General features: G+C 40.4%; 2 protein-coding genes across 13 annotated transcripts in view; one reads left to right on the forward strand and one right to left on the reverse strand.

Moving 5' to 3' along the window:
- FMN1 (formin 1) overlaps positions 1-26,262 on the reverse strand; it is a 429,856-nt gene that overhangs the window by 31,771 nt on the left and 371,823 nt on the right. For all 11 annotated transcript variants that reach the window (XM_042989251.1, XM_042989244.1, XM_042989245.1 and 8 more), the window contains 2 exons: positions 14,052-14,103; positions 7,488-7,637 (listed from right to left, as the gene is read on the reverse strand). In XM_042989251.1, the coding sequence (XP_042845185.1) occupies positions 7,488-7,637; positions 14,052-14,103 (202 nt within the window). The remainder of the gene's footprint in view (positions 1-7,487; positions 7,638-14,051; positions 14,104-26,262) is intronic.
- On the forward strand, positions 11,361-12,111 carry LOC102955876 (securin-like). Of its 2 annotated transcripts, none has more exons than XM_015544512.2 (2): positions 11,361-11,479; positions 11,721-12,111. In XM_015544512.2, exons 1-2 carry the CDS (start codon positions 11,361-11,363, stop codon positions 12,109-12,111), a joined length of 510 nt encoding a protein of 169 aa, XP_015399998.2. The 2 variants fall into 2 exon arrangements, with proteins under 2 accessions (XP_015399998.2, XP_015399999.2); XM_015544513.2 differs by having other exon boundaries at positions 11,361-11,437; positions 11,682-12,111.

Consider the following 26,262-nt stretch of genomic DNA (forward strand, 5'->3'; position numbering starts at 1 on the left):
ATCTATTCACTTTTTTACGAAGCTCTCCAGGTGATTTGAAAGACCATCAGATTTAGGAGCAGCTGATCTCCAATATTCTCCTACTGGCTTCTGAATCCTGTCTACAGTTTTCTGCTCATTGTGGTCCTGTTTATAGCTACGTATCTTCCTAAAGTCCTCCCAACCTCCACGTTTCTTTGGGATCATTTCTTCCCCCAAACTCATAAGTCACACCAGATCTTCAATGTCCACTAACTATCATGTTGCACTATGCTGTGAAGTCCCTTCTATGTCAAAAAACAATTTTTAGGCTCTGTGCTGGAGAATGCACCATAGAATATATACAAGGAATGGGTTCATGTCCTAGAAGTGGGAAAAGACACATAAACTACTCAAATAACAAGCTGGGATGAATTAAGTCCTAAAGGATGTTCAAAACAAAACAAAACAAAACAAAACAAACAAAACAAAACGTGGTCAGAGACCAGAGGAAGAGGTAGTTCTTCTACTTAAGGACATGTCAGAAAATTTCTAGAGAAGCTGGTTTTGGAGGTAGTCCTTAATAAATGACTACATTTTGACCAGCAAGAAACCCAGGACAATACAATGTAAAGAAATTACCTAATGAGAACACAAGGCAAGAGTGCAGGTGTGAGAAACAATGAGTCATTGTGGTAGGTACATGTGAGATGAGGCTAGAGGAAATGAGGTTGGAAAGTGAGTTAAGGGCAAGTTGTTGGAGGCCCACGCTCTAATTCGGGAGAAAATATGGAATATTTGAAAGAGCTCTAGTGTCAAATAAGACCTCTATGTTTTATCCTCATTCTGTTGCTTACTAGTGACACTGTGATGCTAGCAGTTCTTTACTCTCTTCTGTGCTTCTGTATGAAATAGCAATACACCTTTTTCCCAGGGCTGTTGTAAGGACACAATGAGTTAATGAATATATATGCCATCCGCGGCCAATTCTCTTCCCTTTGACGTAACTGAAAACCACAGAACACATTTAAAGAAATAGATATAATCCAACTTCTGTTTTAGAAAGAGAACTAGATACAATATTAAGGGACATTAGAGAGGAAATAGAAAACCTATAAGTAGACAGAACAGAAGGATGTTACAATAACCCAGGTGAGAGATGAGGTCCTGAAGAGAGCAGTACTACTGTGAAAACAAGGTATAAAAGAATAACCATTGAGGAGGTAGAACCAAGAAGTGAGCAATAGGTAGGAAAATGAATCTTGTGGAATTAAGGATGATTCCAGCTTTCAGCCTGCCTTTGGCTGCTAGGAAGAGGATACTGATGCAGATGACAGATTGGGTAGCTGAGAAGGGCCAGTCTCAGGTGACATGGGGTACGTTCCAATGGGGTCTTACTGAATTACAGACGGAGGTTGGGCATGCTGTGGTAATGTTTAGTGTGCAGTAGGAGATGTGGGTCTAAGACTTGGAACCAAGAGTTTGGTTGTGGGAAGGAAGACCTGGGAGGGGTTTGAGAAAGAGTTGGTAGGGGAAGCTATGAAAATAGTTGGGACTAGCTAGGGAGGAGGTATACGGCAGAAAAGAGGAACACTGACATGTGGGCCTTGGGAAAGGTTCACTCTTTTTTTAAAAAAAACTTTTTTTAAAAAATATTTATTCTTGAGAGAGAGACAGTGTGTGAGCAGGGGAGGGGCAGAGAGAGAGGGAGACACAGAATTGGAAGCAGGCTCCAGGCTCTGAGCTGTTAGCACAGAGCCCGACATGGGGCTCAAACCCACGAACAGCGAGATCATGACCTGAGCTGAAGTGGGACGCTCAACCGACTGAGCCACCCAGGCGCCCCAGGAAAGGTTCACTCTTAGGCAACAGAAGAAAAGGAGGAGCTATCGAAGGAGATGGAGGACGAGTGATCACGTTCACAGATTTTTATGCAAAAGTAAAATAAATTTTTCTTGTTTAAGCAGTAGTTATTTTGGCCTTTGCTATGGCAGCTGAGGCTTTATCCTTACTGATGCAGGAAGGAGTGTGTGCCAACGAAAAAGACAAAAATGAACATAAACTCTTCTTGTGAGAAGCTAGAAGGGAAAGAGATGGAATGACAGTTTCCAGAGGGCAAAGGGTCAAAAGAGATGTTCTAGGTTTTTCTCAAAGCATTGATCCTGAACTTGTTACCATTTTCAAGTCTACCATCTCCTCTCCTTAGTCATGGAATGTTCTGCAGAAGTATTTTAAATTTATTGCTTGGGAAATCAGCAGGCTTTATTCTTTGTGATTATAATTCTGTTCATAAGTCAGCTCTTTGGGACACTTACTGTTTATTTGTACATAACTGTCTTCAAATGTGATTTAGAAAAATGCAAAGGTTTGCTAATTAACTAGGGGGTGATTATTTGTATTATTAAAGGAGTCCTTCAAAATACAAAACTTCTTAGCAGTTAAGTGTACACAAATCATTTGACCATACAACAGAGGACTAGGGAAGAGAAAGTTAACTTGTTTGAAGTCACTGTAATGACCATGGCACTGTAATGACATGACTGTAAAATGCATGTCAGTGAGAGAGCAGAATGAATAAAAATTTTAGTTTATGGAATTTTTTCCAGGAATAACTTTATCATAGAGAGGAATTTCTGCAATGTCTACACTGTGATCAATGGCTCCTTTGTGGGCTGAGTGATGGCCTGTTTCTAACTCCTGGTCCTAAAGTGACCTGAGCAGGGGGCAGCTGTGAGGACAGCTTTCAGGATAACCCCACAACAGCTCTGAACTCTCTGCTGTCAACGGTATGGCAATTGTGTAATTAGCAATAATAGCTGCAAGTAATATACTTAAAACAGAAACTCTGTTGGTATTTAGCGGAACTAACCATCCATTCCCCCCTAGTGTAAATTATAGCTATACGTGTAATGAAATTTCTTATTTGCATTTTTCATAAAATTCACCAAACTCCTTATTCACTCATTACTTACTGATTATGGTTTTGTTTTGTTTTGTTTTTTAAATGGCACTTTTAAAGTCTGTTTTGGCTCAGGGTGAATTATTTGCCAAGATTTTATATTCCTGGAGTCATGAATCCTCTGAGACTTCTTTATCTTTTGCAAATTCATAGCTTATTTTGTGGGTGGTAGTAGTTTGTAGCCTCTATGTGCGCATGTGTGGGGAGTAGTCTTAGAATATCTTAAGTAGTGAAACATTTCATAAGAAGAGGTCCTACATGGGGCTCCTGGGTGGTTCAGTTGGTTAAGCGTCCGACTTCGGCTCAGGTCATGATCTCACAGCTCATGAGTTTGAGTCCTGTGTCAGGCTCTGTGCTGACAGCTCAGAGCCTGGGGCCTGCTTCGGATTCTGTGTCTCCCTCTCTGCCCCTCCCCTGCTCATGCTCTGTCTCTGACTCAAAAAATAAATAAAAAGATTAAAAAAAAGAAGAAAGGGTCCTATATACCAGAATAATTAAATGGAAAAAAAAAAAAAACAGAAAATGAGTAAAGCATAGTCAATAAAAGCAAAAAAAATTAGGTTACCTCCTTGTAATTATGCATATGCTTGGATAATATGTTGATTTAATAGGTGGAAGAATTGTGTGTTCCAAAAATTCATTGCGTGTTTGGATAGCAAGAGGCACAAATATAAAAGTACATGAAAAGGTAAGATGAGACAAAGCTGCCTCTGAGGGTAAAAAATCTTGATGAACTTTAATAAATCATTAAATGCAATGTTAGGTACACATGAGCAGAGGAAAACATTTTTGTGTGCACACTTAAAAAAGGTTGTCTCTAAGACCAATATTACTACTGAGGGGAAGTACTCCGGGCAGGAGGCAAGTTGGCTAAAGACATTTACCAACCGAGAAGGCAATGAAAATTCTCCCTGCTGCACCCCGCCCCGCCCCTCCCCCCCCCCCCAAATCTCTCCCAAGTTCACAGCCAGACCTTGGCTGGAAATGTCTTCTAATACAGTCTCTAATGACCTGAAGAGCAAAGGTGGGAGGTATTATCTCAGAAATGAAACACACTGTTTCTCAGAGTAGTAGAAAACTATTTTCTGGATTTATAGAGATTTCTAGCTAGAAGAGATCACAGTGAACATTTAATTCCTGCTTCACAATACATGTATCTAACACATGTGACCATTGTGCGTCCCCCAGGCAATAAGCGACTGGCCCAAGATTACATAGCAAATTACCAGCATAAAAATGTTGATTTTCAAGTCTCTATCTAGAGGTCTTTTTTGTACTACTGAGCAGTGCCTATCAACAGAAGGGGTAAGAGAGGGTCCTGGTACTTTCCACTGCAGCGGTAAGTTCCATCCAGTATTTGGCACAGCATGAGGACGGGTGGGCCACAGACCAAAGGTCTAGGGAGTGAGGCATTCTGGATTTGTGCCTAAACACAGAAGTTGCTCTTTTGCCTAATATTGGCTTAAATGCGAAGGACAATTTAGTGACATTAATATGCCATCACATAGGAGCTTGCTTTTCTACTGATAGAGTTAATCTGCAGGTAAATCACATCGCTGGTGAAATACTACATCTCCCCTACTCAAACACAGACTTATGTCCTGACACCAACTTAAAGCTATGGTTTAGCATTCACTCACAAGGCACAAAAACACTGGATGTTTTTATATTGTCATTTGTGTGTTTAGAGATTATTCTGGGTTTTATGAGGGGCAGTTGTCACCCTATTATGAAGCTGTATCCATCTCAATCTTGCATCAAGCTCATGTGTATTGATGGAAACCATGCTAAGTAGCACAAGAAGTAAACACTCTATCACCACAGATTGACTACAAATAACCTAAAGTTCTCAACACTTCCACTTCATTTGGAAGTGCATTTATACCTTTGAAAATGCTCCTACTTCCCCTTTATTTTTCCTAATGATTTTTGGGATTTTAATTGGCCTTCAAATATAATTAAAAATCCAATAGGCAAAGGACACCTGGGTGGCTCAGTCGATTAAACATCCGACTTCGGCTCAGGTCTTGATTTCGTGTTTGTGGGTTTGAGCCCCACATCAGGCTCTGTGCGGACAGCTCAAGAGCCTGGAACTTGCTTCGGATTCTGTGTCTCCCTCTCTCTCTGGCCCTCCTCTGCTCACACTCTTTCTCTCAAAAATAAACATTAAAAAAAAATCCAATAGGCAAAATTTCTTTTGATGGAATCCCACACTATAGTTTTTTTTTTTTCCTAATAATTCCAAGCTATCAGGATTTCATTTGGTTTTGAATTTCATTTTCATGTTATATTACTGTATCCTGACATTTAGTGTTGTTGGGACTTCTTGGCAAAGACTAATAAAAAATAATATTGAGCATGATTCAATGGGTGTCAAAACAATCATATTGTTTCTCATGTAATTATAATAGAAGAATTCATGTTAATTTGGTTATTTTAGCCCAATGAATATGTGATTCCAACAGCTTAGCAGATAGAGGACAATCAAAAAAAAAATCCTCACATCACAAAGAAACCCTGGATATTAATCAGTTTGTTTAACGGGATGAACAGTCATATACATAATGCGCTAGCATTTCCTAACAAATAGATTTCTGTAAACAAACCGCTTCCAAAAATATTTTATGAGCTGTCATTAGCTTCAGAGATGTTTTTCGAGGTTGGCAACCTTGGTGATCCATCTCACAAAAGCTCGGCTGGAATGAAGAGACCCCTGAAATTGCTAAATGAGGAGACCTGAGAAGGGTCCTGTGAAGTCATGACCCTTTCAAGGGGTTGGTTTACAGAGTGTGAAGTAGGCAATTCACCAGCTGCATCCAGGAAGCCATGCTGGAAATGCTGGTGGCTAGGAGAAAGGGACACTTTGAAGGATGGCTGGAGACCACTGCCCCTTCAGACTCACAATTAGTTTGCTCTAACTTCTGTGATAGGGAAAGTCTCCTTAATTTGGACTATAGTTCAATATCTCAACCCAAGATTATTAAGATAAAAAGCAATTAATTACCCTATCTGGTTTTGGGGGAGGCATTTTTTTTTTTTTTTTTAGGGCTCCAACTATAAGGGCAAATTTACTAAGGATTACGCTTAAAATCTGTGATGGAAGGATCTTAAGCAAAGTGTGTCTATTCAGAACCCACCTCTGGAATGTCTGGCCTTCAGGTGTGGGTGTGGAGAGCTGATGGCCAGCTGATGCCCTGTTAGAAGGATAGGAGCTCAGCTCACACAACAAAACTTGTTCCACAGCAGCTTATTAGCCAAAAAGGCTAAATAAGCAACTGCCCGGTGAGAGCAAGAAGTTGGGTGCCGAGATTTTTAGGGTTCTTTTTCTCCACATTATTATTATCTACTTTCTTAAGAATGTCACAACAATGGCTTTGCATCAGTTTATCTAAACAATGGATATATTCATTGTAATTCCCGTGTTTTCAAAGAAGTAATGGTGGAGACATACGCTGATAAACATTTTTAAAGGTCTTTGACTTTTTCAGAAAAAAAGTAGGCTTTTGAAGAAATTCCTTGAGAAAATATTTTTGACTGTGTCAAAAATCTCTAAACCTTGATCCCTTTAAAAATAACTTTTAAAGGTGAAAAATATTAGTGTAGTGTGTGTGTGTGTGTGTGTGTGTGTGTGTGTGTGTGTGTGTATCATGCATACGCCTTGTCTTTGATTACAAAGTAAAGAACAAAAATTATGGAACTTCAGGTCTCAATGTTTAGTGAGATAAGGATGCTAGAATTACATAAACCATTTCCCTTAATTTGTAGAAGTTTTCTGTCTCCTACTCCACTTTGAAGGACACTCTCATACATCTGTTCTGCAGTAGTATAAGCAAGACCTTTTTGAAGTTTAAATGCATGACACCCTTTGTAGAACAGTGGCAACCTGATCAAAACAGCGATCAAGCAGAAATGCTTTTTTTTTTCCCCTCCTGATAAACAGGGCCAAATTTAGTCTCTTTCTAGGCAGAACGAACACACACTCTCTCTTTCTCCCTATATTCAGAGGCGAGGCTTTTCTTCTACCCCCCACTAATAAAATCAGGAGGCTGCAACGAGTTTGAGCGGCGAGCAGTTTGATGTCCTCAGCAGGATACGAGGAGTCAGAAGTGGCGCTGTAAATCCAGAGTGGGGCTTCGACACTGTGTTAAGTGTGGCCCGAGTCTCAGAGATTTCCTTTTGATGCAAGTTCAGTATATTAATGGGAAAAGCATTCACTTTTATTTGTCTGTACTGTCTGCGACAGCAAGGCTGCCTCATTTAGCCTGGGCCAACGTGAAAATACACAGAGAAGCAATCTGTTGCAAATTAGCACAGCCCCCCTTTCATTTACTAGCTAGTAATTGGAAGGGGTTAAGAAAGTGTAACTTATCAGATCATGGGAGCATATCTGCTTGTGTGGACAGCATGCCTCCCCCGGATTTCCCCCATGAGCCCCCAGGCAACAATCTTTCCTCAATCTTGATCTGAAAGAAAATACTGATGTGTGTGAAATGTGCACACTTGGGGAGGTTTGAGACCGCAGTTTCCTAGACTCCTGAGGGGGGTATTGATGACTCCATTAGAACCTTACCTTTCTTTAGATATGGTTTTACTCTCCCGCTTCCAAATGGTCTTGAAGTCACTGCAGAACTCATACCACACCATAAACACATAGTTGGGTGTGATCTCCTTCTCACCGGACTTTGGCTTCATCCCAAAGTATCCTACTGTTGTTTCAAAACTGCAACAAGTAGGGGGGAAAAACAGAGGACGAGAAACTGTCAAAACCATCAGGGCAAGGACGCTGGGGGCATTTCCCACATATTCATTCTCTAAGACAGAAGCCCAGCCTCATAGTGACTGTGGCTTACCCCAAGCCTCAGAAAATCTATTTGTTCAAACTGATTTTCCATGAAATCCAACCTGATACACCTGGCCACATCTTCTGTTCATGAAAATGAGGATGTAGAATTCCAGGGTCTTCATCTCAGTTCCACATCATTTACCAGCTCCTCGCTTTATGTTTAATGATCATATGGATTATAAAGGTGACATATTGATTCTGCAGCATTAGCGCTGGTTAGGTAGCCCACCGGGAATAATCTGTTGAGTGTTTCATGGAAAATCAAGAGACTATTCTATCCTTATTCTGGCATCTTCTGGCTTCGTAATCTTGGGTCAATCACTCAGCATCAGACTCTCAGTTTTGTCAAGGGTAAAATAAGACTTAAAATAGATGATCTCTGAGAGGATTACATAGTAAAGCTTGATAGGATATAAGAATGCAAACCACCCATGTATAAAAAGAGATAAAACTGAAGGCATAGCAGGGTTTGGATGAAAAACCATCTTTGACCTTAAAAATATGATCTCTAATCCTGTCAGAAAAGGATCCAGGTTTTCCAAAGTTGATTCTCAGGTATCGCTACGAATCTCCTGACCTACCCCATGGAGGCTCATTGCACAGCAGACAGCCGGGGCCTCCCAAGCAGCCCTTCTTGGAGGCGCTAGCTTTGTAGCAATTTATAGCTCGGCACTTGGTCCCCCACTCCCAGCCCCCACCCACCCAAAGCCTCACAAGCTCATTTGCCATGAGCAAGAACACTTAAATAAATGGCCCCCTTTTCTAGGGTGTTGGAAACTAATCAAAGCAGGAATGGCTGGCCAGGTTTACTACTCAGTGCTCTATCATCTGTTCAGACACAGCGTTGTTTTTTTTTTTTTTTTTTTTTGTGGCCATCCTGAACACTGAGCTTCTAATGGAGCTCTATTCAATGGCAATTGTAAAACCCCGAAGCCCCGTCACTATTACAGAGAATACTTTCATCTCGTTCTCAGTTATTGGGCAATATGTATCTCATAAGATTTTATCACATTTCACAGATGAACTGTTAATTGATTCCATGGCTATGATTAGGTGAGACCCAAGCTGGAGCTGCGGCTCCGAGTCCCATAAATTCTTTGTGCTTCTGTAAAGAATAAATCTGTTTTTAATGCAAATTAAAACTACTGGCCAGGGAATTTTGGCTCCCAGTTATTAAAAGACTGGAAGTGCATAAGTGGAGAAAGGCAATAACTGTGGTAATTTCTTAAGGGACTCTCCTATAATTCCAAACATACATATTTTGGAGCAAAACCAGTAATGCAAGAAAGTAGCAATGTCCGCTTTCACACCAGACATGACTCCTAACTCTGTGGCAGTCACAATACTGATAAAACCAAATGCATGCTCTATGGCATATGCTTTTATTTCATTCGAAATGAAAATTATATTGACTGTGGAGAGTTACACAACCCACAGGGACAGGCCATGCGTTTCTTATAGAGCCATGGGACTTCAGAATTGGAAGGGACTTATAGGTCAACTGGTCCGATGTTCTCATTCTAGAGATGAGAAAACCGAGACCTGGAAAGATTGAATGACTTTATTCATTGGCAGAGTGGGGCCTACCATTTGGGTCTCTTGATTCCCAATGAAATGCTTTTTCCATTCTACCCTTCTGTTGTTCATGTTTGTTGACACAGGCATTTAAAAAATAAAAATAGCTTTTTTTTTTCTGTTACCACTTTATTTATTAAAAAAATTTTTTTTAATGTTTATTCATTTTTTTGAGACACAGAGACAGAGCATGAGAGGGAGAGGGGCAGAGAGAGAAGGAGACGCAGAATCTGAAACAGGCTCTACTCTGAGCTGTCAGCACAGAGCCTGATGCGGGGCTCGATCTCACAAACCGCGAGATCGTGACCTGAGCCGAAGTCGGACACTTAACCCGACTGAGCCACCCAGGCGTCCCTCCTGTTACCACTTTAGACACAGTTGCCCCCGATATTTACTCTCCAGGAGAGCACACTGTCATTTTTTTTCTCTTCCTTATGGTCACCTTCTATGCAGGAACATATTTATTTGTGCATTAACAGAGAAGAGAAAGTCTTCAGAGGAACAAATTCTCTTCCTATCTTCCAGCAGGATATAGTGAAGAGTACAGAAACTCCAGTCCTTGTGCTTCATGGATCGCCCCAGCACCCCTGGCTTTATCTGGAGTCTAGATCGTGAGACCAAGATATTGCAAATACTTGTGCAGTTTCAGAGAGGGCCAGCGTTGCCTGTCGAGTTATCACAGAGCTTCAGAAAAGCCTGTTAGGGTCTTGGGAGCCTCATTTTTCCCAACCTAAACTGGAGCTAACCATGTACCCTCACCGCCTCTCACCCTGGGGATTTGTGAGGCTTTGTTTGCTAACCCTCAAAGGGGATGAAAACTAAAGGAAATACTGACTTACAGCATTTCCACCCCACTGTGTATTTCAGAAACTAAGAAATCAAGTGAACTTCTTCCGAGGAACCAAAGCAAAGTCCCAGGGGATGGCCTGGCTTTGGCACTCTGCAACTTTGACAGAGATGAAGTTGCCCTGAGGCTGTACCTTACTGGACTTCAGTGTTATCCATTTGTTCAAGGGAAAGCTAAAGGTTAGCTTATAAACCTACAACTATGTTATAAGGTCTAAGTCATTGTCCTCCTGAAAACTGTTTCTATTTAGCAACTAGGGGAATTTTCTCCAGTGGACAAAGGGGTAATCATGCTTTCTGAAATTTCTATCTGTCAGCAGATAACTCTAAAATAGCTTTCAATTTTTAAAACACTGATTTCTAATCATATGTTATGTTTTATAAAACTTTTTTTTTTTACCTCACCCTGTTCCCTCTTTTTCTCTCTGCTATGATCCCTTATCTGAGGTCTATCTTTTTAATTCGACTAAATATTTTTAGAGTGCAGACAACGATTGTATCAAAGGGCCCATAGCAAAGTGAACTGTTTTATGATGCCAGAGCGGAACACATCCACTTATTGTTTTCCATGCGTGCCTTTAGAAACTGCTTAGGAAAAGCAAATATTCCTTAGCCTCAGAGTAAATTGTTTCTCTTGAGGATAAGACATAAGAATTTACTAAATCTCACACGAATATTGCAACACTGACCACCAACCTCCTTAAACAGTGCGACCAAACAACTGTGGTTTCTACATTAAAGATGGGATCTAACATATTTCATGTATGACATGAAAGCTACGCTACCTTCACCACAAAGTCACGGAAAACGCTGACAACCAGAATTTATGACCCCCCTCAGCATAGCTAATGCACAGCAGCAGCTTCGGCCCCTCTAAGGTGGGCCCCCTTTTCCTTCAAGCAAGAATCTTGAAGAAATATTAGAAATTTGACATCCACCCCGGAAACCAAATTTCTGTTTGGTCTGACACCAATGTGCCCTTGTTGACAGTCTCTTCTGAATATGCGGACTATTTTCTGTAACACAGACATTCGTTTTACACACAGAGGAAGGGAAGACTTAATACAGGGAAGAGGCCAACCAAGAGGCACAAAAATCTAGGCAACCGTTGCAGGCTGAGCCTTGGAAGAGTCTGGCTGTTGGCTCTTACGTGAGTGAACCAAGAGGTCCTGATCCAGAATGGCTACCCTGATCTTTGTTGATAAGGAAAATGGAGACCCAGGCACCTGTGTGGCTCCCAAGGATGGGCAGAAGCTGCAGTCTAGGCCTCCAGTCAAAACTTTAAATTTTTTTTTAATGTTTATTTATTTTTGACAGAGAGAGAGAGAGAGAGAGAGAGAGCGAGAGAGCGCACATGAGCATGGGAGAGGCAGAGAGAGAGGGAGACAGAATCCGAAGCAGGCTCCAGGCTCTAAGCTGTCAGCACAGAGCCCAACGCGGGCTCGAACTCAGACCGCGAGATTATGACCTGAGCCGAAGTTGGACACTCAATGGACTGAGCCGCCCAGGCACCCCTCCAGTCAAAACTTTAGATGGGAGATCTCAGGTTTCAATACCAGGTGTAGGCAAAATGTCTGATGCTCATGCAGCCTTACCTAAAGCTACCAGAAAGGCTTTGAGAACTGTCAAGAGAGCTACAGAAAATTCAGTAAAGAATAACGGACCTCTCAAACAGAAGCAGCCAAACTTCTCTGCCAAAAAGGTAACTGAGAAGACTGTCAAAGCAAAAAACACTGTTCCAGCCTTGGATGACACCTATCCTGAAATAGAAAAATTCTTTCCCTTCAATCCTTTAGATTTTGAGAGTTCTGACCTGCCTGAAGAGCACCAGATTGCATACCTCCTCTTGAATGGAGTGCCTCTCATGATCCTTGATGAGGAGAGGGAACTTGAAAAGCTGTTACACCTGGGTCCCCCCCTTCACCTCTAAAGATGCCCTCTCAACCATGGGAGTCTAATCTGTTGCAGTCTCAAGCGTTCTGTCGACCCTGGATATTGAATTGCCACCTGTTTGCTATGACTTAGATATTTAAATTTCTTAGCACTTAATAGTTTGTCTGTTTTGTATTAATAAAGCAATTCTTTAATAAAAAAAAAAGAGGCACAAAAATCTAAAGACATAATCATGCGATAATTCTGGTTTTCACAGATGATCATGCTTGGATGATAACTGTGACTCAAGAACATGTCTGCACTTAGAAAAATTTAGGATTTGCCTTAATTTCACTTTCATCTGTAGTTTAATTTTTTTTTTAATTTTTTGTTTATTTATTCTTGAGAGAGAGAGTGAGCATAAGTGGGTGGGCAGAGCGAGAGAGGGACACAGAATCTGAAGCAGGCTCCAGGCTCTGAGTTGTTAGCACAGAGCCCAATGTGGGGCTTGAACTCACGAGCCATGAGATCATGACCTGAGCCGAAGTCAGACGCTTAACCGACTGGGTCACCCAGGCTCCCCCATCTGTATTTTAATTTTATTGGCAATTGAAGGTAGAACAAGATGTTGGTGCTGGTCAAAGCAGAGCAGACTGACCGTCTGTAGGATTTCAGAACTCTTGAAAATTGTGGCTAGACAAGAGGAAATAGTTCATTTCTAGAGTTTGTATATTTGCATTTAATGCACTGCTCTTCTCACACATTTATAAAGTTGGTCTTCCTTATAGGTTGTTTCCTAACCTACCCCTCATTTAATTTTCTAGTCCTTTTAGAACTGGCACCAGCAAAATGTATCTCAATTCTCTCTGCTGAATATGAGAATGCTTCAGTATGTTCCCACTTACCCTTTTAAGAGGGAGACATACCCAAGCCGACTAACCTGGTCAAATGACAAAAACTCTGATCGAGGACCAGAGCCAATGCTTATTGGGTGAACTGGATGGTTCCATTCTGCTGTCTATTAAGAGAGAGAAGCGCAAAGAAGAGGCCTTCAGTGGGCAAGGGGTTGAACAGAAGACCTCAGAGATCTCTTCCAATTTCTGGGGCACTTTTCATATGTACAGGTCAGTCCCTCCTCCCCACTTGCCCCTTGTTTCCAGTATCGCCTCAGATCTAAGGAAAGACATAAGTCTCTTAGGTGTTTGGTTTAGTTTAGTTGTAATGCCACAAAGGATCACACTGTTCCTAACTTCCATAAAGTGGTTCAGGAGCAGAGAAATGAAGGAGAGGCAGACAGTGTCACGACGTGTATGACACATGTCAACCAATCACTTCTGAACGGTTCTGTGCTCTTTGAGGAGAAATATTCCCAAGTCCTGTCATACTGCTTTCCCTCCAGCTCCTGACAGAATCTTATTGCTCATGGATGCATAGCCTCAACAAATGGGGCCAAAAGAACGGCCAGTCAGACATTATGCTAAGTAAAATAAGCATGCCATAAAATGAAAAATACTGTATTGATTTCATTTATATGAGGTATCTAGAGTGGTCAAAGTCTCAGAGACAGGAAGCAGAATAACGGTTGCCAGGAGCTGGGGGTGGGGGAGGAGAGTGCGCAGTTATGGTTTGATGGGTACAAAGTTCCATATGGAGATAGTAAGTTCTGGAGATAGATGAGTGATGGTCACACAGCAGTAAGAATGCACTTAATAATAACAATGATAAAAAGGAACAGCTAGGGGTGCCTGGGTGGCTCGGGTGGTTAAGTGTCCAACTCTTGATCTCGACACAGGTCATTATCTCACAGTTTTGTTCATGAGTTTGAATCCTGCCTGGGGCTCTGTGCTGAGTGCGGAGTCTGCTTGTGATTCTCTCTCTCCCTCTCTCCTTGCCCCTCCCCTGCTTGTGTTCTCTCAAAATCAATAAGTAAACTTAAAAAAAAAAAAAAATGGAACAGCTAGCCACAGAAAGGACTAAGGCCAAGTCAGAGCCACTTACCTTTTCTGTGCATTCTCCAAATGACTTTCTTCCATTTTATGCTCTTTTTTGGCTGCAAAAAAGAAATAATTATTATTAAAACAGCATTTTTTTCCATCATATCTTTTGTGTAATCTTTTCTTTTTAATGTTTATTTATTTTTGAGAGAGAGAGGAGAGAGAAAGGAAGGAAGGAAAGAAGAAAGAAAGAAAGAAAGAAAGAAAGAAAGAAAGAAAGAAAGAAAGAAAGAAAGAGTATGACAGGGGGAGGGGCATAGATAGACACAGAATCTGAAGCAGGCTCCAGGCTCTGAGCTCTCAGCACAGAGCAGGATGCAGGGCTCAAACTCACGAACTGTGAGATCATGACCTGAGACCTGAGCCAAAGTCAGACACTCAGCCAACTGAGCCACCCAGGCATCCCATGTTTTGCATAATCTTCTAACTTTAATTACCACGTTATCAAAATAATTCTGAACTCAGCGGTTGGCGGCCCATACCACATGTCCTGGAGATAGCTCCCAATTGGCTATATCTCCCACCCCCACTTTCGTGAGAACAACTACAGCCAATGGTGGCCATATAATTTACTATTCTCACTAGGACACGTCTGAGACTGAAAGAAGGTGGTAACTAATAATTACACCTTGACGAAAACATAAATTGCAACAATCCTGGCCAGATTGGTACATGTAGTCACCCTAGCTACAGCTGGCCTCTTTGTGAGCTTTGCCATGTATTTGGCACTCTCCCCACCCCTCCCCAAACATCGGAAACCCTGTACCATTTACAGCACTTCTGCTCAGGTCCAGATAAAATCACCAGAACCTTTGCGTGCACTGTCTCTATACCCAAGGCCTCCTTTGGCAGCCTGTGGAAGCCTACGGTCTCCTTTCTCAGAATACTGATTTTAAATGTCTTGAAAAAACTACTTAAGACTGCTAAGGAAATCCATCATACTGAGATACAACCCTGAATTTAGAGATTAGGAATTTATAGTGTTCTGTGAAACTATTTATGCAGGAGGCTTCATTTTTGGGTAGTGCTTTTATAGATCTTTCTCTAATCAGAAAAATAACACTGTTATATATGATAATAGCACTCTTTCACTTTAAAAATGTCTAGAAGGGGGACCTGGGAGGCTCCGTTGGTTAAGTATCAGACTCTTGATTTCAGCTCAGGTCATGATCCCAGGGTCATGGGATCAAGCCCCACATTGGGCTCTGTGCTGATAGCATGGAGCCTGCTTGGGATTCTTTCTCTCTCTCTCTCTCTGCCCCTCCTCCACGCATACTCTGTTTCAAAATGAATGAATGAATGAATAAAAAAATAAATAAGCAAGCAAACAAGCAAGCTTAAAAATGTCTAGAAAAATAGGCAAGTTGTAATCCATAAAAGCCCTAAGGTTCCTTTCATTGAAGACTACAATGGTGTGGGAGGGAGGGGAAAGTGGGTGATGGGCATTGAGGAGGGCGCCTGTTGGGATGAGCACTGGGTGTTGTATGGAAACCAATTTGACAATAAATTTCATACAAACAAACAAACAAACAAACAGACTATAATGTTGTAAAGTGAATAGGAAAGGAAAATCCATCATATCTATTAGGGCCTATGTCGTGATACTTCAAGGTAAAAGGTATTAAAGGATTTTAAAATGCCAGTATTTAATTAAGCCTAACTCTGCTATTTACTACCTGTGTCACTGTGGTCAAGTTACTCAGGACCAACCGCATAGTTATTAATTCATCTGTCCTATAAGAATAGCCCCAGTGACTACTCTCACACAGCTGTTCTAAAGATAAATGAGTTAATACACATCGAAGGCTTAGCACATAAAATATGATCAACAAATGACATGACAGATATTACTAGTATGTCATCATCAGCATCATTGATATTAAAACGCAAATTTTATTAAGTTACTCCTCTGCTCAAAACCTTTCAAAGGCTCGTCGTCACCCTTGACATAACCTCTAATATCTTCATGACGTCCCATTCAGCCCTGCAGGTCCGCTCCCTGGCTCCTCTGGGACACCACCTCCTCTTTGCCACGTTCATTCCTTTCCACGCTCGCTGGCCAGCTTGTCGATGCTTGAGTGCACTGAGCATGCGCACTGGGGGTGTCTGCACTTGCCACGCCTCTCTGGGACACCTTGCCTACAGTCTCTGCCTGACTGGCTTCCTTACAGTATTCAGGTCTCAGCTCAGGTATCACCCTCTCTGACTTGACTAAATAAAAGATCACCCCTTGTGGCACATCCCCGTCCCCGCCCCCAACTCTCTCTGCCACCGCACACTACCCCTTTTCTGCCCAGCCTCTATCTACCTGGTAGACTATTCATTGTCTCATTCATTTATGATAAGACAACTGAATGTAAGCTCCAGGAAAGAAGCAACTTCATCTGGCTTGTCTTCTGCTGAGCCTTAAACATGGGAAGAGTGCCTATATATTCAATAAATTATTTTACTTGACAAATGCACTTATTGGATAAACATTGCTTAAAAAGAAAGAGGCTAGGTTTCCTAAGCATAAAACTTGATATTTAGAATACAAACACAGGCTTAGAGAAGAATGTCAGGCTGAAGTTATTTACTATTATCTCAACGTCCAGGAAATGTCAATTAACAAAACTTCCTAAGTGCTGTGGCCAACCTCGTGAGGCAGAACTCAGGATCGTTAAATTCCAGCTCTGCCACTTGAGTGTCTGGGACAAGTCACACGTTTCAGCTTCCATCTCCGTAAAATGAAGATGGTAACTCCTCCCTGCACCTACATATGAAGGCTACATGAAAAGGGGACAAGGCTTGCTTGAATCAGAACCTCCGCAGCCAGACCTCTGATGGCTCCATGTCGTGTCGAGACCACTGGGGGTTCAAGCTTCCAGTGGGATGGCTGTTTTGACAAAGTTAAATGCTGCTGGAGCATAGGGGAAAGAGCTTGGGCTCTGCAGCAGGCGGGCCCAGGTTGGCTGTGCTCTATCACGTATTAACTGAAAGACCTTGGGGAAGTCACTTAACTCCTCTGAGCCTTACCCATAAAACTGGAATGGTAAGATCTCCCTTGCAAGGTGGTTGTGACCTTTGGAGGTACTGAACTCGAGGGATCAACACACATGAGACACTCAACAACGCAGCCATTTATTATCTGACTGCTGAGAGCAAATGCCAGTAGTCATTATTCCAGCTGTCTGCCTATGGAAAGAGCACTGCAAAATTTCGAGCAAACGTTCCTTTCTTTCTTACGGAGGTCAACAATACTCTCAATAGAGGGTAATTTTGCTTGTGATCATTTTCAAGTCACATCAGGTGTGCTCTGCCCAGAACCTCACTATTTTTCCCATTTTACTTACAAAGCTGACGTCCTTATCAAGGTGCCTAAGCAAGGCTTGTCTACAGGAGGGTGTTCCCTGTGTCAGTCATTTAATTTGCTGTTTCAGCCCCCCCCTTTTTTTTTTATCCTCGGGAGGGGGGAAGAAGACAGAAACTGATGTATAATTTGCAAATACCTGGGAGTCAAAGGGCTAGGTGTGAGGGGCTTATGATTTTTCTACTTAATGATAACTGACTTATCTCTGACCTGATTAAACTGAATCACTTCTCATATACTAAATGAAAGATAATGATGCAGGGGGTCTACCTATCAAGGTAATTTTCTGAGAGCAAAGATTCCTTCTTTAACCTCTAGGGTCTATGATCTACAACGGGTTCCTTGCATTGCACAGGAAACCCAGGTCTCTGCACTGCACCCAAGTTACCAACTTAAAAGGCAAACTGGATCATGCCACTCCTGTGCTTATGTGTCCATGAGCTTCCTCTCTGTACAGGGTGAAGTACACTCACACTGAACAGTAAGCCCTTCGCAACCTGGCTCCTGCTACTTCCCACTACGTGCCCCATACTCCTGTCTCGTACGACTCTGTGCTGTTCCTGCCACTCAACCTGTTTTCTTGTACCTTCAGCTTTAGGAACACTGTTTCTCCTGCTTTGAATCCCTCCTCCTCCCTGCCTTCTCCTTCCCAAACACCCCCACTGTAAATGTCTTGTCTTCCTTCAAAAACCGAGCTTTAAAGTTACTCCTTCATGAAGACCTCCACGGGGGCCTTTATCAACTGGTGACCTGTTCTTTCTGTGCAGCCCAACAACACTGTGTTCACATATGTGGGGCACAGTACTGACACCATTTGCTGGCAGTCTGCTTTTCCTACTAGACTCAGTGTTTCAGGGCAGGAACCAAAATCTATCTCACAATGGAATTTCAGAATCCACTTCTCTCAACTTTAACACCTGGTAGGAACTCCATCTCTCTGACAGATGAATCAGCTGAAAGCAAGGGGCCCACACTAGTGGAACACAGTCCCTTATTATCTCCCCAATGGGGAATCAGAGTCCATTTCCTGGCACAGCTATTTATAATATTCATTTTCTGTTTTCAACAAGATAGAAGAGAGTATAAGAGAATCAAAGAGTGAGAGAGTACTGACTTTCATCCTGGTGTATCCTATGTTAGATCAATACATTATATAGAATGACAGATCATAGATACAAATAACATTGACCTTGAGTTTTGTCTGGATTGGACTAAAATGTTTGAATAGAGTGATTATGAAAAATGTAGAGTTTTTATAAATAAAATGACACTTCCAGAAAATATTTGGACTATGAACACTTGTCACCTAAATGTACCAAAATATTCAAGGTTTTATCCTCAAGAGGGTGGTATTCATGCACTTAGAGTGGCTGAAGAAGGACGTCACTCTTCAAAGAAAGTGTGGGTTTTATGCCAAAGATAATTAAGTCATATTTATGGATACCCATCTGGGAGGTAGTAAAGAGTGGAATGAGGGAAAGGGATAGAGGTTGGAATATCTTCCCAGTATTCTTTACACAGTCTATTACACTTTAATATACCATGGTTTATGGACCTGACATGGTTGGTATAAACCAACAGGACGCACAGTAAAGAAGCTGTTTTTATTACAGCTCTCCAAATAGAGGAGCCAGGTGATGCTAACAAGGAAACAAAGGGACCGCACTCCACTTCATGTGGTATCCATCTGATGTGAACATGGCAGCCATTTGTCATTTCTTAGAAAATTGCCCTGTCACGCACTTTCTAGAAGAAAAGAATGCTTTCACCAACAGAGGCAACAGCACATGAACACTGGAAAGAGGGATGACTTTTCAATATTTGAGAGGGGAAAAATATACATATGTGGAACCACTGAATAATGGGGCCATCTTACATTTTACATTTTTCCTCTCAGTATACTTGCCCCAAAAGGATGCTATCTGCCTATCTCATCTTCCCGTTTTATTAGTTTTCCTGGTTGTGGTTAAATTAGAATGATCATTTCTGGTCTGTCATAGAGTTTACATTTGCAAATGTCTAGTTGGATGGTTAACTTGAAGAGCGGGGGCCGTCTGTGAGGTTTTCTGGGTAAATTGGTGTGAGGCTGGCTAGAGGCATGCTATCAAGGTTCCCAGTATATGGGTATAATGTGATTTCTAGGTCACCTAAGACTAAAGTGGAGTAGAAAACCCAGGCTTTTGATGAAAGTACTAAGTAAAAGACACTGTATCAGAAGACTTTGAAGAGTCCTTAGGAGTCATAAAATCAAAAGAACCCAGGTACAGGGAGTCTTAAAAGTCATTTAGTCTAACTCTCAGGCTGATTGAGTGGGGATCCTCCTGTGTTCAGTCAGACTTTCCAGATCTCATCATTTTCATCATTCTTATCTGCCCTTTTCAGCTGCCTTTATAACTGAACCTGAATATTCTTATGGGCATCAAAAAAACCTAAATATTGGTATCACCTTAACTTGGGCACTTGGGGCTTTTCTCAACCAAAGTTCTTCATCTGAACTATAGAATGTGGGAAGTGATTTGACCAGCTATTTTCTAAGTTCCCCCCAACTCATATGTACATAATTTAGGACCATTTTATGTAAAATTTTTTAAGTTTATTTATTTTGAGGGAGTGTGTGTGTGTGTGAGCGAGAGAGAGAGAGAGAGAGAGAGAGAGAGAGAGCACGAGCAAGCAAGCATGAGCAGGGGAGGAGCAGAGAGAGAATTCCAAGCAGGCTCCATACTGCCAACACAGAGCCCCATGAAGGGCTTGATCTTATAAACCGTGAGACTATGACCTGAGCAGAAATCAAGAGTCAGATGCTTAACCAACTGAACCACCTGGGTACCCCAAGTAGTACCATTTTAGATGGTAGGGAGGTGTTAATTCATTATACACAATGATGGCAACAGAACTTAATTCTCTCATAAATGGTTGCAAAAAGTGAGTCCTGATACAATCAAGCTTACAAATAACTAATGATCTTAGGTCATTTCCATTTTTATATTTCAAAATGTGGGCATAATATTAAAATACCTCATAAAATATCTTACTGATATAATAATTTGAATGAGAAAAATCTCCCTGGTTATATAATAAAAGAATTGCATGATTCTTTTATATTCTGTGATGACTGTAATAATTATTTGTGTAGGTGAGGAATATAGTTTAAGAGGTCACAACATAACTCTAAGTGCTCATCAGATTATGCATCTGGTTTGTTCTTTATAGTAATTATAAAAAAAATAAAAATTTTATCCATTCACAACTCTAGAAGGTAATCAGACTAAGAGTATAATTGGGATCTAAATGAAATAAATTTATCCACAGTTCACAAGTCAACCCACTATAAAAGCTTTATAACTTTTTTTCCCCTCACCTTTGATGAGACTTTCACCCCCACAGGTTAAGTTTTCAACCACTCCCCATATGGACACAACACTCAATCTTTAGACTGTAGGAGAATTCTTCTCATTTCTTCATGAGAATTCTTCTCATGAGCATAAGCAAATGCTCATTCTTCTTAAAGGCAACCATTTATTTAGCTGTTAATAGGCTGTGATCTTTTTTCCCCTGCTTTGGTATAGTCCAGTGATGTCCTTCAATTCTGTACAACTATCTGTACACAGCAATTTTTTTTGGCATCAAGGGATGCAGATGCAATTACTTGAGAAAATTCGTAAGACTGCATAATCCATAACCTAACTATAACCTAGTCCAACGATTTAATGTTACAGAAATAAGAAGGTGAAATAAGAAAGGGAATGACTCTCCTGTATCTAGGTCTCAACTCATAAGCCAATCTATGTCCCAGGGTCCCCTGCTGCTTCCCAACAGGCTAGATTTCCCTCTAGAATGCTCAAATAGTAAGGTGGTATCTTGAAGTTGCACTAAACGGCACATTTTCCATAGGAGTATATACATCAGAGAGAAAGTGCCAACCAAAATGGAATTTCAGCTTTCATTCTAAATTTCCTGACTCTTGATGCTTCAAAACAGACCATGGGGGTAAAACTTAGAATGATCCAGTGAGAGGCTCATTAACATTAATGGGAGTCAGGTGGATGCATTCTCAAACAGGGCCTGAAATTCTCCATTTTATCTCATCCTGTAAACCTGTGTATACCTTTAACTTATCAGCATTAGTAGAAGTGACATCTCTTTTGAAAAAAAAAAAAAAGTTTTTACTTGGAGTTATTTTTTCACCAATATTTCTAAACAAACATGCTTATAAAATATAATTTTCACTTAAAGAATATACATAACTCCTGTTTTCTATAGTGTTTACTTTGTCTCCCTGCCATCTCGTTCCCAATGGGAAGGCTCATCCCTTCCTCAGTGCTTTAGAATTCTTTCAGGGACCATGTAGGGATAAGTGAACTCTGTGGTCTCATCACTCAGGGAGAAGACACCAAATGAATCATCATTTAGGAAATGTTAGGAATTGCAAAGAAGCTAGATGTAAAAAAGAGGGCTGCTCCCATTTTGTTTCATCAAGAATCCTGATGACATTTCAAAGCCAATGGGGTTCAGAGTCACAAGCCTCTAAATAACCATTTGGTGACAAATTGCAGGTATGCTAATATTGAAAGAAGGTCTCCTTTCCCAAACTACCCTGTCCTATCTTGGAATTAGCACTAGCATAAAAGTATGTAATTTCTGGAAGGTATGGACTATATTTTTAAATTTGTATTCAAAATTTAGCACTTAAGACCATAAACTTAGTGTTTAAAAATCAATAATTTGTTGCTTCCTTAATTGATGAGAATGACTACAAAAGCAGCTACTAGTTTGAATTTGTAAGCCAGTTTATGAGCAAAATGGTAACAGGCTGCATGCTCATTTTTCTCTCTGATTTAAAGCAGTGCTCTTCAAAAGCAGGGCCTCATCTTTTTTTTTTTTTTTCATAGCATTTTAGTACTTGATTTTCAACAGATATTTCTTTAAGCACCGCATTAACAAATGGAAAAAAAAATTGGCACCAATTGGGTTCTTTGGGTTTCCCAAAACTGCCTCTGATGACTATCTCTGTTATTTAGGGCCATCATTTAATTCTTTGTATCTCAACTTGTCCATCTGTATACTGGATAAAATGAAACCCTACACCTGAGAACCAGCTACAATAAACCTAAGAAATTACCTAGTGTAAACAAAGTGAACAAAGTTTATAAGTGAACAAAGTTAAATAATGAGGGACCGAATAAATATTGGATTTTATGATAATGGAATAGTGTACTGAACTGTGACCCCTTCAGCCCACCAGTCACAGCTAATGGGATCCAAGGATAGTCAATCCATGGGCTGATCAACTGCTTACGAAGCAGTTCAATACAACTGACTGGAATAATCAGGTTGGTGGTCATGGTGGTGATGATGAAGATGAAGAAGAAGGAAGAGGAGGAGGAGGAGGGGGGGAGGAGAATATTCACTGAGTACTGTGTCTCAGGTAATAATGCTAAGGGGTTTACATAGATCATTTAACCTTTTCAACTAATCAGATGAGTTCTACATTGTGGATAACAGTGGAACCAAAGCTTCAAATCACTCCATTACTTTCCAGTTGTTGGCCTTGGGCAAGTTAAGTTTAACTTGTTTAACATTGAGTTCTCTAACCTATAAACGAAAGTAATAATAGGACCTATATTAGACAGTTGTTGTAATAATTAAATGAGATATTTGTAAGGTGCTCAGCCATCACACTTGGTACATTAGCTCAGTAAATGTTAATTATTACAATCATTACAACCACTACCACAACAGTTCTAAGTTGCTCAGTGACCTTTGCTTGGTCGATTTTTCTTGGGCTTCCATGAGACTCATTTGAGTCGTTGAGCATCCTGTTTTTCCTTCAGTAACATGTCTATCCCTACAACAAACTCCCTAAGACCTGATGCAAATGCACTAGATCCAAATATCCCACAAATCAGGTTTTCAAAGGGTATCATGGAGATAAAATTCAGAATATAAAGCAGTAAATACAGTGAGACTAAATTATATTACAATGTATGCCACAGAAATAAATTATCTATTAAAAATATCAGAAAGTAATATACCAAAATATTATAGTTGCTATTTCTGCCTTTCTGGCTGATAGGCTTTTTATTTTTCATATGCTTCTTTTTTAAGAATTAGCATCATTTAATATAATCAGAAAAAAATAATTGTATTTGGAAGCAGAAGCAGAGCACACGGAAAGTGACTTGCCCAAGGTCATACAACTAACTTGGGGCAAAAAAGAACTTGTTCCTTTACTCATCATTTTTTTCACTATACCACACTGTTATTCTTTACATGTTCCTGCTTAAGAACTCTAAAACTGTCATATCATTATAGACTAGAAAATTACAGAAATAAGAATTCATAACTGGAAAAACAAGTATCCGAATGAGTAAGTTAAATTGAAAGGCATAGTCACCTACGTTAAAGTCCTAAAGCCCTTTATTTATACCTTACGCACACACACACACACACACACACACACACGTAAATTTTACCCATTTCTATAAAGTAACCATCCCACATATTTTTATGAATTGTCCAGAAATATATACAATGTGAAGAATGATTTTAATCACATTATAAAGATGAAAACTCAGATAAAAGCCATTATGCATGGTCAGAGATCTTAATAGATTAAGATTGGTTTTAACTAATCAAAAACAAAGAGAGGAAAAAGAAAGCCATACTCATATTTCAGATAAAATATTACATGGTACCCATACCTTTACAAAGTAGATTTCTTGTTCATCTAGATTTATTTATACTAAACCACTTACATTTTTTGTAGCATAAAACATTTGTTAAATAATTGAAACCCTTCAGAAAAACAAGTATTCCCATGTTTAGTCATGAATGTACATAAGTAATCATAGAACACCCATTGCCATCCTTAAACGGGACTTCTTTTAGAACCCTGGCAAAGGTGTAGTGTACTTGGGAAACCAGATTTATAGGGCAACTAAAAAACTGAAACTGAGAAAATTCTCACTGTCGTGATATCTGTTATTGCTCTGAGTATCAAAATAATCCATCAAATTTGCTTTCTTACAGTCAAGAATTTGTCATAGTTGGGGATTTAAATTGGTCCGCTAAAAATGGTAACCAAGAATTATACCCTAACTTCAAGAGTTGTGATGCTACCAAGAGTATAGGTGCAGGGAAGGCAAGGGATAGTTTGTCTCTTGGGAGGTACGTCCAAGAAAGGAAAACACTAGGTGAACGGTGATTCCCCAAGAAGACACTGTAGAAGACATTTTCCACATTAAAGCACACTTAATTTGCTCTGCCAGTAGAAGTTATGCAGAAGGACTATTAGCGCAAGTGATCCTTATCAGAGTCAGTAAAAAAGAAACAAAGAAATGAGGTTTGGTTTTAAAACTGACCACCCCACTTAGAAGTCTGCTGGGTAAAAGTGCTGATGGTGAGTTTAACAGAATTTGGGGTGGTCTCTCAGGACCCACATCCTCCTTTCCTGCCCCCCACCCCCACTTTTAACAAATCTTTATAATTTCTCCCAGATTTTAAAACAACTCCTCATTGTAGAACATGTGGATATCTGAGGGAAAAAAGAGAAAAAAAGAGGAAAATAGTGCAGAAGGCTTTCTTATGTAATAGCCTCTGCTAATATTTTGATTCATTTCCATAAATGTAGGTGTACGTTTAGAATCACAAAGCCACGTGTGCTGGTTTATATAGTTGAGGTCATACTGAATATATAATTTTCTTGCTTTTTCATTTAACATGTCGAAGAATAGGTCAACCTTTAAATGAATACTTTTAAGATACTTTATCATTTGCCATTTAATTGGTAATGATTGAAAACTAATTGTTGGAAAATAAGCCTTTTTTTCCAAAGTGGGTATGAAACCAATTCAAATAAAATAATTTTCTAGAAACCCATGACAGCATTTCAAAATAATTTTCTGACAACGTTTCTTCAATAATATCTTTTAGGAGAAAAATGTTTGGTTATGAAGGACTATTAAAACATTATCAAATGTACTTAAAGCAGACTTTTATTTTGATTCAACCTGGAAATGATCTGTTGCTTTACTCTTTAGTTGTCTGCTTTCTGTAGCTTAGTAGAGAAATGTTTTAGATGGCCACAAGTATTAAAATCATGTCTTGGGGTGCCTGGGTGGCTCAGTTGGTAGGTGCCCGAATTTGGCTCAGGTCATGATCTCGCGGTCTGAGTTCGAGCCCCGCGTCGGGCTCTGGGCTGACAGCTCAGGGCCTGGAGCCTGTTTCAGATTCTGTGTCTCCCTCTCTCTCTGACCCTTCCCCATTCATGCTCTGTCTGTCTCTGTCTCAAAAATAAACGTTAAAAAATTAAAAAAATAAAATAAAATCATGTCTTATGCTGCAAAATCAGTTAAAATTTCTTTCCGCTGTGTTTAAACCGAATATGTCTGTTCTGTATTTGGAAAATACAGGTTAAAGAAAATATTCTTAACAGGAGAAAATACTGAGGGTCAGTATATGCTTGGAAGCCAGTGTGAGGACTCTGAATATAAGACAAGATACGTACACACATGCACACACACACCTCCCGCCCCTCAGCAGGGAATAAGTCTCCCTTAAAATCTGAGTGGAGGAAATGGTCAAATATTAGGTAAATTGGAGAAGTGCCACGGTCTCCTTTAGGCAGGGACCTGAAACTAATTGTGCAAATGGCATAAAGCTGATTTCAGAAAGGGGGCGGGGGAAGCTCCTGAAACCAGAGGCTTGAAATGTTTTACTGGAGAAAAACCATAGCATTACCTCCTCCTGTGGGATGATAACAATGATTTATGAAGCTGAAGTCATTTCTTGTGATTGCGCTTCGGGGAGATTGGTTTCACATGATCTGTGAAGCCAGGCTATGCAAGCTGAGGAACCACCCCACATG

Source organism: Panthera tigris, chromosome B3, assembly GCF_018350195.1.
Source record: "Panthera tigris isolate Pti1 chromosome B3, P.tigris_Pti1_mat1.1, whole genome shotgun sequence".
Classification (NCBI taxonomy): Eukaryota; Metazoa; Chordata; class Mammalia; order Carnivora; family Felidae; genus Panthera; species Panthera tigris.